Source organism: Abramis brama, assembly GCF_963993115.1.
Source record: "Abramis brama genome assembly, chromosome: 16".
NCBI lineage: Eukaryota > Metazoa > Chordata > Actinopteri > Cypriniformes > Leuciscidae > Abramis > Abramis brama.
The window spans coordinates 4713162-4726476 of NC_139978.1; the positions used below are offsets into that span (position 1 = coordinate 4713162).

General features: G+C 35.9%; 1 protein-coding gene across 2 annotated transcripts in view; it reads left to right on the plus strand.

Moving 5' to 3' along the window:
* Positions 1-13272, plus strand: part of adgrd2 (adhesion G protein-coupled receptor D2) — a 31035-nt gene extending 17763 nt beyond the window's left edge. Inside the window, exons 13-26 of one of the 2 annotated variants that reach the window (XM_084086549.1) lie at positions 645-697; positions 801-924; positions 2235-2338; positions 2454-2556; positions 3632-3785; positions 3888-4021; positions 5424-5539; positions 5932-6052; positions 9554-9595; positions 9681-9734; positions 9818-9959; positions 10049-10107; positions 11225-11261; positions 12514-13272. In XM_084086549.1, the coding sequence (XP_083942675.1) occupies positions 645-697; positions 801-924; positions 2235-2338; positions 2454-2556; positions 3632-3785; positions 3888-4021; positions 5424-5539; positions 5932-6052; positions 9554-9595; positions 9681-9734; positions 9818-9959; positions 10049-10107; positions 11225-11261; positions 12514-12521 (1251 nt within the window). In that variant the 3' untranslated portion in view covers positions 12522-13272. The remainder of the gene's footprint in view (positions 1-644; positions 698-800; positions 925-2234; positions 2339-2453; positions 2557-3631; positions 3786-3887; positions 4022-5423; positions 5540-5931; positions 6053-9553; positions 9596-9680; positions 9735-9817; positions 9960-10048; positions 10108-11224; positions 11262-12513) is intronic. The other variant, XM_084086550.1, reaches the window with a different exon arrangement.
* Positions 13273-13315: the final 43 nt, after the last annotated feature.

The following is a 13315-nucleotide window of genomic DNA, read 5'->3' on the forward strand; positions in this document are numbered from 1 at the left end:
AATTTATAGTTATTACCTCAATACATAATACAGTACATGTGACGTGTAACAGGGACAATGAGGTGTCACTGATTTTTAAAATGTTTTTGTCTCTTTTTTCATTACAAATGTATTTATTTGATGAAAAAAACTGTAATATTGTGAACTATTATTACATTTTAAAATAACTGTTTTCTATGTAAATATATATTTTAAGATGTAATTTATTCCTGTGATCAAAGCTGAATTTTCAGCATCATTACTCCAGTCTTCAGTGTCACATGATCCTTCAGAAATCATTCTAATATGATGATTTGATGCTCAAGAAACGTTTATGATTATTATCAATGCTGAAAACAGCTGCTTCATATTTTTGTGGAAACCGTGATACTTTTTATTTTTCAGGATTCTTTGATTAATAGAAAGTTCAAAAGAACAGCATTTATTTAAAATAGAAATCTTTTGTAACACAATAAATGTCTTTACTGTCACTTTTGATCCATTTAATGTGTCCTTGCTGAATAAAAGGATTCATTTCTTTCAACAAAAGCAAATGGTTCTGTCCTCAACTGTTTGATCGGCAGTGTGAACTGTTTAAAATGAATCTCTCTTCAGCAGGATTGAATGAAGTGTGTGTGTGTGTGTGTGTCTTTTTCTCTCTTTAGAACAGTACATTGAAATTGATCCCTATCTGTGCATTTTGGGATTTTGACCTGATGTAAGCAGTTTTCATTTACTTACATTTATCATATTGTTTAATTCTTGCCTGATGTTCTGATTAATACCGTCTGAGATCTTGTTCTTGTGTCTCGACCCCTCAGGTTAGAGAGGGGAGGCTGGTCAACTAAAGGCTGTGCCGTTATTTCCACCCAGAATAATTTCACTTCTTGTTACTGTAACCACACTACCAACTTCGCCTTGCTGTTACAGATCTACGAGGTTCAGGTGAGGAGGTTTCATCAGTGATGAGTGAATCTTGCAGATCGGTAAATGGACTAGATACTCATTTCCACCAAGGAAGAAAATTGCAAGTTCAAATCTCACAGTTCTGAGAAAAAAGTCAGAACTGCAAGATATAAACTCGCAATTGTGACTTTTTTCCCGCAGTTCCGAGTTTATATCCCACAATTCTCACTGTTTTTCTCAGAATTGATATATATAAACTTGCAATTCTGAGGAAAAAGTCAGAATTGTGAGATAAAAAGTAGCAATTACCTTTTCTTTTTTCTTTTATTTAACCAAGAATTAATTACTTTGCTTTAAAAAAAAAAATGCCTTATGTATTTGCAGAGAAAAAGAAAGTGTTAAATTAAGCTCAGACTTTTGGGATTTTTAAAACTCAACTTAAGATGTATTTAGTTAGACTAGCGCAAGCTTACTGATTTTTGTTTTTTATTATTTTTATTATTTGTTTTATGTATTGTTTATCTTTGAGAAGCTGCTTTTAAAGGTGGATATATCAAATAAAATAATAATTATTATTATTAAAAGAGCCAATAATATAAAGTGAATCATATATAGCCAAATTAATATAGTGAAACCAGAAAAAAAAATTGGATATTCATTCATTTCATAATAAATGTTAATACCTCATATACACTGTGTAATTATGTGTAACAGTTTTAGAAGTAATTTATAAATAAAATAAATGCTTACAGCACTTAACTCTTTCCCTGCCAAACACAGAATTTTCTGTGTTTTCACTGTTATGCGCTAGGGGGCGCTATTACACATGTTCTGAAAGAGTACAGAATCTCCAGATCAAAACACATGCAAAGAAGCAGAAACAAGCGATCTCATATGTAATCATATGCACATGTAAAAATAATGCGATCATTAAACATTAAACGGCATATAAATCAAAACTGCTGTGAAGCTTTGAGGTGTTGATGGACTCGATCTGCTGCATCTGTGTTCTGATCATCGTTCTGAATCCCATCTGGATGTAGTTTTTGACAAAAACGTGATTTTTCTCAGCTTTTTACTCAAAATTTAGCTTTTTTTATTAAACTTGCAAACATTCAATTGTTGATAAAAAAAGAAAGATTTTTTTTAGCAGAGAGTCTGTTCTTTCTTTTGATATATTTCATGCAATTTTTGTGAAAATGATCAAAAATGCTGGCAACCTTTTTTTTTCTTTTTTTTCTGGTGGGGAAAGAGTTATGAATTTCAGTCAGTCCATTTTAATTTTGCTTTCTTAAATGAAGTGTGTGTGTGTGTGTGCGTGCGTGTGTGTTCGTGTGTGTGTGTTGTAGAGAAGTGTTGAACACGAGACGGCTCTGCAGATCCTCAGTTTGATTGGCTCTGGTGTGTCTCTCTGTGGTCTCATCTTCACACTCATTCTCTTTGTGGCTGTTGGGTGAGTTTTTTTATTATATGATGATTGCACACAAAAAAATAACCATGCAACTTTTCTCTCTCACCGTGCAGCGTCTCACAGATGGGATTATTTGTTGCTCTCTGTCTCCCTCTAGCGTTCCCAAGTCAGATCGGACGACGGTGCACAAGAACCTGATCGTGGCTCTGACTGTCGCTCAGTTTCTTCTGATCTTCAGCGACTGGGCCGCGGGAAACCAGGTCTGCCTTCTCTGATATATCTATATCACAACTCTTCATACTCGATCAAACAGCCCGCAGAACCGCAGTTTTCTGACCAACACCATCACATACAAAAACAAGATGTGTCCAATATTTATCATAAAAAATTGTTTAAAATCTGATCTTATTGAATTGTCGCTACCATCAGACAGAAAATCAGGCTGAGATTTTATAGTGTTGGTAAATTAACCATATTTTGCACATCAAATATATGAAATGCAGCATTGTGTTTTTTACCTGCTTGAATTGGAGGAAATTATCTTAAATACAATCCCAAAGATTTTTTTTTATCATGAATGTGACCTAGAAAATCTAAGTTCACTGATCACTTATATATAAAGAAAACCATGAACAATAAAATTGCATGTGAGTTTGCTGAACTAACAGCAGGTAAAATATGGAAAGAGGACCTGAGGGATGCAGACTTTGATATTGCCTGATTTTTACAATGTTTTTATAAATATCTGAAGGTTGATAAAAGTAGCGAAACAGCTGTGAAATTAAGACAGTGGTTTCTTTAGTGATAAATTACATACATAAATGACCAATCCAAACTGCAAGAATGCTTTAAATTGATCAAAAGTGATCTTATAGTGTCACAAAGGATTTCTATTTCAAATAAATGCTGTTCTTTTGAACTTTCTATTCATCAAAGAACAAAATGTATCACAGTTTTCACAAAAATCTGAAGCAGCGCAACAGTTTTCAACATTGATAATAATCAGAAATGTTTAAATCAGCCAATCAGAGTGATTTCTGAAGGATCATGTGACACTGAAGACTGGAGTAATGATGCTGAAAATTCAGCTTTGATCACAGGAATAAATTACATTTTACAACATATTCACATAGAAAACATATAATATTTCTCAATATTACTGATTTTACTGTATTTTGATCATAAAAACGCAGACTTCTTTCATTTAAAAAACATTTAAAAATCTCACCAACACCGATCTTTTGAATGGTAGATTACCTATTTATATTTGTGATGTACTACAGTTTCGAATGTGTTTATTGGCATAAATCATATGTGTGTGTTTCTGTGGCGCAGGAGGCCTGTTGGTTGGTGACGGCTCTCCTCCATCTGTTCTTCCTCTCGTCTTTCTGCTGGATGCTGGTGGAGGGTTTGCTTCTCTGGAGTAAAGTGGTGTCTGTGAACATCAGCGAGGAGAGGAGGATGAAGCTCTACTATGTGCTGGGCTGGGGTGAGAACCGTCCGTCTGTGTGTGTGTGTGTGTGTGTGTATTGTACTGTTTGATTAACCTTCCTCTCATGCATCGTGTGTGTATTTGCTCTGTCTTCCTCAGGGCTGCCGGTTGTTATAGTTGCTGTAACCTTGGTGGCCACCTTGGACCAGTACAGAGCTCAGCAATACTGCTGGCTGAACCTTCAGTCCAATCTGATTTGGGCTTTTGCAGGGCCTGTGCTCTTTGTTTTGGCTGTAAGTGTGCAGTTCCTCCGAGTGAGAGTGTGTGTCTCAGATGAAGTGAAGCTCTTATCTGCTCTTGAGAGTGTGAGCACATGCAATGCAGTGCTGATAGTTTTAAAGTCAGCGTGCAATTCAAATTCACCCTGTCTGTTTTTGAAATGCATGTTATAGATTTTATTGTGAACAATTCATCCGTGCAGGTTTCATTTTTTAAAGTCCCCCTGAGGTGAAAATCCAGCTTTTAATGTCTATATGGTGGTTTTAATATGCTTTAAGATACTCATTTGTGACACTGTCCCATGTAGCACAGGCTTTGCAAATGCATGCAAGCTTCTTAAAGGCACAGAAGCAAAACAACAACAACAGATTCAGGGTGGAAAAGGTTCAGTTGTTGTCACAGATCTTCACTACTATTACTCTATTACTTTTACTATAATTCATTCAGACGAATACAATCAGAGTTATATTAAAAAATGTCCTGGCTCTTCCAAGCTTTATAATGGCAGTGAATTGCTGTTTCTGTTTTGAAGTCCATCAAAGCTCATCCATCCATCATAAAAATGAATAGATGCACTTTTATGATGGATAGATGCACTTTTATGATGGATAGATGCACTTTTATGATGGATAGATGCACTTTTATGATGGATAGATGCACTGGTGGATAGATGCACTTTTATGATGGACAGATGCACTTTTATGATGGACAGATGCACTTTTATGATGGATAGATGCACTTTTATGATGGATAGATGCACTGGTGGATAGATGCACTTTTATGATGGATAGATGCACTTTTATGATGAATAGATGTACTTTAATGATGAATAGATGCACTTTTATGATGGATAGATGCGCTTTTATGATGAATAGATGCACTTTTATGATGGATAGATGCACTTTTATGATGGATAGATGCACTTTTATGATGGATAGATGCGCTTTTATGATGAATAGATGCACATTTATGATGAATAGATGCACTTTTATGATGAATAGATGCGCTTTTATGATGGATAGATGCGCTTTTATGATGAATAGATGCACTTTTATCATGGATAGATGCGCTTTTATCATGGATAGATGCACTTTTATGATGGACAGATGCACTTTTATGATGGATAGATGCACTTTTATGATGGATAGATGTACTTTTATGATGAATAGATGCACTTTTATGATGGATAGATGCACTTTTATCATGGATAGATGCACTTTTATGGACTTCAAAACAGAACGAGCCAGGACATTTTTTAATATAACTCCGGTCGTATTCGTCTGAAAGAAAAATGTCATATACACCTAGGACGACTTGAGTGTGAGTAAATCATGTGCTAATTTTCATTTTTGGGTGAGCTATCCCTTTAAAGTTGAAAGATAGTCTTCATTGTACTAGTTATTTCTCTGTTCTCAGGTCAACGCCGTGGTGCTTTTTCGTGTTGTTATGGTTACAGTGGCCAGTGCCCGTCGCAGAGCCAAAATGCTGACGCCCAGTTCTGATTCGAAACTTCACACGCTGGATCTTACCTGGTGATTGCTTTTCACTTTTCAACTTCCTTAAGAGAGAGAGAGAGTGCAGTACGGATCCACCAGTCATTTCTAGCTTTCCTCTTATCTTGTTGAGCTCATAACAGAGGAAGCATCTGCCCACCAGTATCTCCTCTGTTTCTATCAGCCACCTGGACTTGAAGAGATACCATGCAAATATCAACAGACACCTGTTTTATAGATATTTCCTACGCTCAAATAGTGGAAATGAATGAAAAGTGTCTCTATAATCAGCTAGTTATAGGTGTCCTTGAAGGAGAGTGTAAAACTGTGCAGCCTAGCCAATGCATTCAGTAATATGAGTGTGTGTGTGTGTGTGTGTGTGTGTGTGTGTGTGTGTGTGTGTGTGTGTGTGTGTGTGTGCGCACATGCAGGGCAGCGACGCGGCCGGTGTTGATCTTGTTACCAGTTTTAGGCCTGACCTGGCTGTGTGGCGTGCTGGTACACCTGTCTGATGTCGTGGCCTATCTGTTCATCACGCTCAATGCTTTTCAGGTAACAACACTCAATGCTTTTCATTCGGGACAAAGCAAGTGGTCTTTATGAGTGAGTCACTGAATTATTCACTCAACTGGCCGATTCATCAGATTTTATTTTCAGTTGTGATTTTGGCTTCCAGTGATTCAAAAAAACTAAATAATCAAGATAATACGATTACTTTGCCGCATTCGACCGCATGTTTTGTTTTTAAAAACCCTTTCCTTTACAGTAATGTGCTTGTAATGTATGTTTGTTTATATTGTTCATATGGTGATTTCTCAGCCAAAATTTATCAATCGAATTATTCACACATTAATTTTGGCGGAGAAATTACCAACCAAAAAAAATTATTTAAAACCATTATTGTGTTAAATGGGAAAGCACTGAATAGATGTCACAAAAAGTAGATTTAGAAAGAAATATTTTGGTTTCACAGAATTTATTACACAAACTTTTAAAGTCCACCTGTTAGTCAATAATTTTATCCTTTAAAACTCATCTTTGATCACCAAAATGACATATTTAAACGTTTTTTTCCTTGAAAATTTTTCTTCATGCCTTAAAATATCTTTAATGTAACTCGACACCCTTGCCTCATTTAGTATACACGGTTCTATGAATATGCAAATTAGCCCCGCCTCCACTCACTCACACCAGCTCAGAGATCCACTCGTTTGTGAAAATCCAGTTTTTATTGTTGTTTATGTGTGTATGTGGTGTTTTAAATATGCTTTAAGACAAACCATGTGTAAATTCATAAGTCGACACCATTGCTGAGTATTTCCTCCTTAAAACTGCAGTGAACCAAAGACAGTCTCAAAAACACGCTTTGAAATCGCTGGTGTTTCTGACGTCACAAACTACCTTGTGACCAATCAGATCAACGTGTGATCGTCAACCAGTGGATCTCTGAGCTGAGTGAGTGAAGGTGGGGCTCATTTACATATTCATAGAACCGTGTATACTAAATGAGGCAAGGGTGTCGAGTTACATTCAAGATATTTTAAGGGTTTTTTCAAGAATTTTAAAAAAATATATGTTAATTTGGTGATGAGTTTGAGTTTTAAGTGATGAAGTTGTTGACTACAGGGAGACTTGAATAAAAATTGTTCTGTGTTATCTCATGTTTACCAATGTTAGCATATGGGACCTTATTGTAAAGTGTTGCCAATAATTGTTAATGATTTTTGCCATAATCAAGTAGCTTAACTCATGCATGTTATTAAAGAGAGAGAGAGAGAGAGAGAGAGAGAGTTCAGATGTGTTTGCCTTCCTCTTAATCAGGCTCAAATCCGTCAACACATTTGAAATGAACTTCCTCTCTTTCAGCTTCATGTAGCTTTCTTGCTCTTTCTGTCTCTTTCTTCCTCCCATGTCTATAATGAACGAGGGCTGAATTCCCTCCCAGAGCTTGTTAATGTAGATTTACTGTGTGCGTCTGGGAAAAAGATAAAAGCAGCAGAAGAGCGATAGAGAGAACGGGGGAGACGCACAGAGAGGACGAGACACATGAGCAGGAAACTCTCCTGATATAATTAGCCGTGCAGATCTATCATGAGTGTTTATGTAGCAGACGTCTGTGAGAACAGCAAGAACAAAGGTTGAGGAAGTGCATGGAAAGATCCTGCTATCTGAGATATATTTATACTTTTACACAAGTATTGATTTGTTTACTTCATCCTCCACGGTCTAATCTTAGTAGTTTATATATATATGCAAATGTTTCTTAAATATATACATGCATATGTGTGTATTTATATATACAAAATAATTATACACAGTACACAGACATGTATTATGTAAGCACAAACCTTTATTTTGGATGCTATTTATATATATATATATATATATATATATATATATATATATATAGATATATATATATAGATATATACATTATATATGGCTGATGCTATGCTAACAGCTAAACTACTAAGATTAGACCGTGGAGGATGAAGTAAACAGTACTTGTGTAAAAGTATGGATGCTCTAATAAAATATGACTTGAGTCAAAATTTACTTGAGCATTGAAAGTAAAAAGTACTGGTCAATGAATGTTTAACTATTTAGCAAATTTGGTAACACTTCATAATAACTGCATGCTATGAGTCATTAGTTAAGCATTAGTAAATAGTTAATTCATCATTTATAAAGCATTGTCCCAACATTAATATAATTAATTTCCTTTTTCTGTTTAGAAGATAACTGAGCCTTTAAATCTCCTTTGTAAAAGCTTTACGAGGCATAAATAGTGCTTACTTTAGATGAGCTCACAAAAATAGTTAACTGACAGCTACTAAATGTTTTATAACTTCCTGAATTATGAATACGTGTTAATAAAGCATTTTTAACACACTGAGTAACTATTACTCTGTCTAAATAATATGTATAAATGTACATTTAAGTAGTTTAATTTACTTACACTTACTAAATGATCTTATAAACCACTGACAAATCCTAAATAACTGGTTTGTAAATAATGTAATACTTTATTTTAGAAATGATAAATTGATCATTAATAACGTATGAAAATACAATTAAATACATTAGAGAGATGCTTATACATCAAGAGTAAAGCATTTATTGCTGTATTTATAAACTGCTTACCAATGTCTGTTAATGTTGCTTTATAAATTTACAATGTTTTATAAAAGATGAATTAACTATTTACTAATGATTCATAGCATGCAGTTATTATAGTGTACTGCTCAAAATAATGTACTAGACACACAGAGCTTAAATAGGTTTCAGCTCAGACATCACTATGAATTATGAAATGTCAAGTAGCAAATATTAGTCAATAAGCAAGATTATGCAGACACTTGATATGTATTGATCAGCAAGTAAGAAAGTATTTTGCTAATACCAAAACTTTATTTATTTATTGTTTATTTAAAAGGGACAATGCACATCAATTAACATTTTTTGTTCACACTCAAAATGTAAATGCGCCAGAGTTAGCTAGAGAGCTAATTTTCATCTGTAGTCCCTTGTACAGAATAAATATATAATAGAAAAACAGACATCATTTCACGACAGATTTTACATTTTGTGTTTATAGATAGATGAGTGCCGCATTTTCAGCATTCTGCTATTATATTGGATTCAGAAAACAAAGTAATTTACTGTTTATTATAGTAAAATTAATATATAAATCATTTCAAACACTTTGTTTTCTCTTGCTTAATCCTAAAGTAATTGACTGAATCTCACAAAACCCTGTTATAATATCCATGTCATATTATACCCCAAAATCGAAAGGAAAAACTAATTATTTTGCATATAGCACTTAGATTTCACAGTATTATACTGTAGGTTGCATTAAGATTTTTTGCATTATGACATTATTTTCATTATAGTTGAACACATTTACACCTCCCTTTTTTTTAAGTTAAGAATATCCCGTTAAATTTAATAGTTCAATAAATGCATGATGTTTCTAGCCATTGTGATCTCAATAATTATGTTTGTGATTTTTGCCGTAATCAAGCAGCGCTGACTCTCTTCATATTGCAGGGCCTGTACATATTTCTGGTGTATGCGGTTTACAACAGTGAGGTATGACTTCTGTATTAACATCTCTCACGTTTCAGTAGTGCGATTGCAGTATAATACTGTATCTGAATGTGTTATGATGACGCAGGTGCGGAATGCGATAAGAAGAATTCAGGACAAGCGGAAAGCCTTGTCGTTTACAGTAAGACTGATTATTTTTGCTGATTTACGTATGATCCGTTTCACGGTTATCCAACTCACTTTTGATGTCATTTCCTCTTGCAGAACTGCTCTCAGCCAATCGGCTTCTTGCCCTCGCAGAAGTCTCCCAGTGCATCATGGGTACACAGTCTTCCGACTCTTTCCAGCCCTGAGAGCAGCGAGAGCTCGACTCCCGTGAGCGCCAACCCGCTCATCTTCAGGAACGGTGTGTGAGAGTGCTTTACTGTCACTTTTAGTCGTGAAATTCTTTACAAAGCCTGTTTACTTGCATATAACATCTGTCGTTTCCTCTAGGACATTTTAAAGAGGACAACATTGGGAAATTCCCATTAAAACCAGCCCACAAAAGTCAGGTAAGCTGCAAAACCACACGTACCTGTAATATTCAAACATTAATGGCTTTTTGTTTTTCATTGATATTTCACTCAACCGTGTCAGTGATGTATATCACCAAACAGTGATTGGCTTGTCACCACACCAAATTGTAATTTCTTTTTTTACATAAACTAACAGATTTATTATTAATTTTTTTATTTTCATTAATAAAAAACATTAATATGTTATTAAAAACGCATTCAATTGATCAAAAGTGACAGTAAAGATATTTATAATATTGCAAAAGATTCTATTTCAAATAAATGCTGTTGTTTTGAACTTTCTATTCATCAAAGAATACAGAAAAATAAAACGTATCTCAGTTTTCACAAAAATATGAAGCAGCAAAAACTGTTTTCAACATTGATAATAATAATAATAATAATTATTATTATTATTAATTGAACACCAATGATAATTGATCATTGATCATTAAATCATCATATTATAATGATTTCTGAAGGATCATGTGACACTGAAGACTGAAGTAATGATGCTGAAAATTCAGCTTTGATCACAGGAATGAATTACACTTTACAATATATTCACATAGAAAACAGTTATTTTAAATATTAGTAATATTTCACTGTTTTTACTGTATTTCTGATCAAATGCCACTTTGAGCAGAACAGACTCTTCAGAAACTGCTTGAATGCTTGTTGCAAAATGCATCGTCCATCTCTAATCTCTAAACGCAACTATAAGGCATGATATTATGATATGATAAACATTACATTATGATTTTTTGTGAAGCGATGTCTACAGTAAAAAAGAGCTGTACAAATAAACTGGACTTCAATTCAGTTCACATTTATTTGAATGGCACTTTTCACATACACACATCGTCTCAAAGCAGCTTTACTGAAAATACATGAGTCTACATTACAGGTTAGAGTGATCTGTTATCAGAGGATCTGTCTAAGTTATGTATTTCAGAAATGTGCATGTACAAATCACAGTTAGCTAAAAATTTATGTATTTAAACAATGTAATAATTTAAGGCAGAAACAATGAGCTCATTGAAGTCATGAATACTAGTTTGTTAAATGACATTTAGACTTGACTTAATAATCCCAGCAGGCCGTTTTGTTTCAGGAGGTACAGCTGACGGCCTTCAAGCCCTCAGGTAAAGGTGTGTGTGTGTGATGGGTAGGTTTATGGGTCGGGTTAGTGTGTGTGTGTGTGTGTGTGTGTGTGTGTGTGTGTGTGTGTGTGTGTGTGTGTGTGTGTGATGGGTAGGTTTAGGGGTCGAGTTAGTGTGTGTGTGATGGGTAGGTTTAGGGGTCGGGTTAGTGTGTGTGTCTGTGTGTGTGTGTGTGTGCGTGATGGGTAGGTTTATGGGTCGGGTTAGTGTGTGTGTGTGATGGGTAGGTTTAGGGGTCAAGTTAGTGTGTGTGATGGGTAGGTTTAGGGATCGGGTTAGTGTGTGTGTGTGTGTGTGTGTGTGTGTGATGGGTAGGTTTAGGGGTCGGGTTAGTGTGTGTGTCTGTCTGTGTGTGTGTGTGATGGGTAGGTTTATGGGTCGGGTTAGTGTGTGTGTGTGTGTGTGTGTGTGTGTGTGTGTGTGTGTGTGTGTGTGTGTGTGTGTGTGTGTGTGTGTGTGTGTGTGTGTGATGGGTAGGTTTAGGGGTCGAGTTAGTGTGTGTGATGGGTAGGTTTAGGGATCGGGTTTGTGTGTGTGTGTGTGTGATGGGTAGGTTTAGGGGTCGGGTTAGTGTGTGTGTGTGTGTGTGATGGGTAGGTTTAGGGGTCGGGTTAGTGTGTGTGTGTGTGTGTGTGATGGGTAGGTTTAGGGATCGGGTTTGTGTGTGTGTGTGTGTGTGTGTGTGTGTGTGTGTGATGGGTAGGTTTAGGGGTCGGGTTAGTGTGTGTGTGTGTGTGTGATGGGTAGGTTTAGGGGTCGGGTTAGTGTGTGTGATGGGTAGGTTTAGGGATTGGGTTAGTGTGTGTGTGTGTGTGATGGGTAGGTTTAGGGGTCGAGTTAGTGTGTGTGTGTGTGTGTGTGTGATGTGTAGGTTTAGGGGTCGAGTTAGTGTGTGTGTGTGTGTGTGTGTGTGTGTTTGTGTGCGTGTGTGTGATGTGTAGGTTTAGGGGTCGAGTTAGTGTGTGTGTGTGTGTATGTGTGTGTGTGTATGTGTGCGTGTGTGTGATGTGTAGGTTTAGGGGTCGAGTTAGTGTGTGTGTGTGAGAGAGTGATGGGTAGGTTTAGGGGTCGGGTTAGTGTGTGTGTGTGTGTGTGTGTGTGTGTCCAAACTCAGACTGTAGGGGGCGCACTAGTTCTTCACTAACACGCATCACATCTTTAAATCTGGTCAAATGGGTGATTTTTTTCAAATGATGTCCTGAAATCATGCGCTGCTGTTTCTGCGTTCGCTTCCCCACAGGCTGTTGAGGAGAAACTGCACTATAACTCTACACAACTCGTGACTGATCCCGGGATGAAGACATAACTCACCGTGTGGAGGAACACACACGCCTCCTCCACAATCCTCGGCTCATTCCCAGCTCTGAGTGAGTGAGTAAACGCATGAGACTGACCCCAGCACAGCACTGGCATCAGTTTAACATGTTCCTGTAGATGATCTCAGTGCTAAACACACACCGTATGAACATCATCGCGTCTTTAATCCTGAGAGAACTGAGTTATTAGAGATTTTTCGACTTAGAAACACTGAGATTTAGACTCAGTGTTTTGCTGAAGTCTGTGGACGATGAAGCCTATCAGCTTTTTTCATCTTTCTGAACGGACTGTGTCAGTTTATCAATAACACATGATTTAATCTTCTCTCTTTGCTCAAGTATGACGTGGTCTATTTGTATCTTATTGCAGCAAATTTGAAAAAAACATTCAGACTGATTTTGTTGGTTTATTAATGCTGTAATTCTACTACCCAATTGGAATTATGCAGAAATGTAAATAATTATTTTATTGTAATAGGCATTCCCTATTTTTATACGATGCATATAAAACTGCAGTATTACTTTTTTACTCACTATTAAAACTAATTTTTTTTTGGTTTGCTTCGATGTGGAAAGTGAGTATCTCTGTAGTCATTTATGAATGTTGAATTTCTCTTTTGTATGTTTTTAAAATGATACACAGGAAATTATATTGGATTAGAATAAAATTTAATAGAAAAGTATTGGTTGGAATGGACTCAGACGAAGCTCTCTCTCTCTTTATCT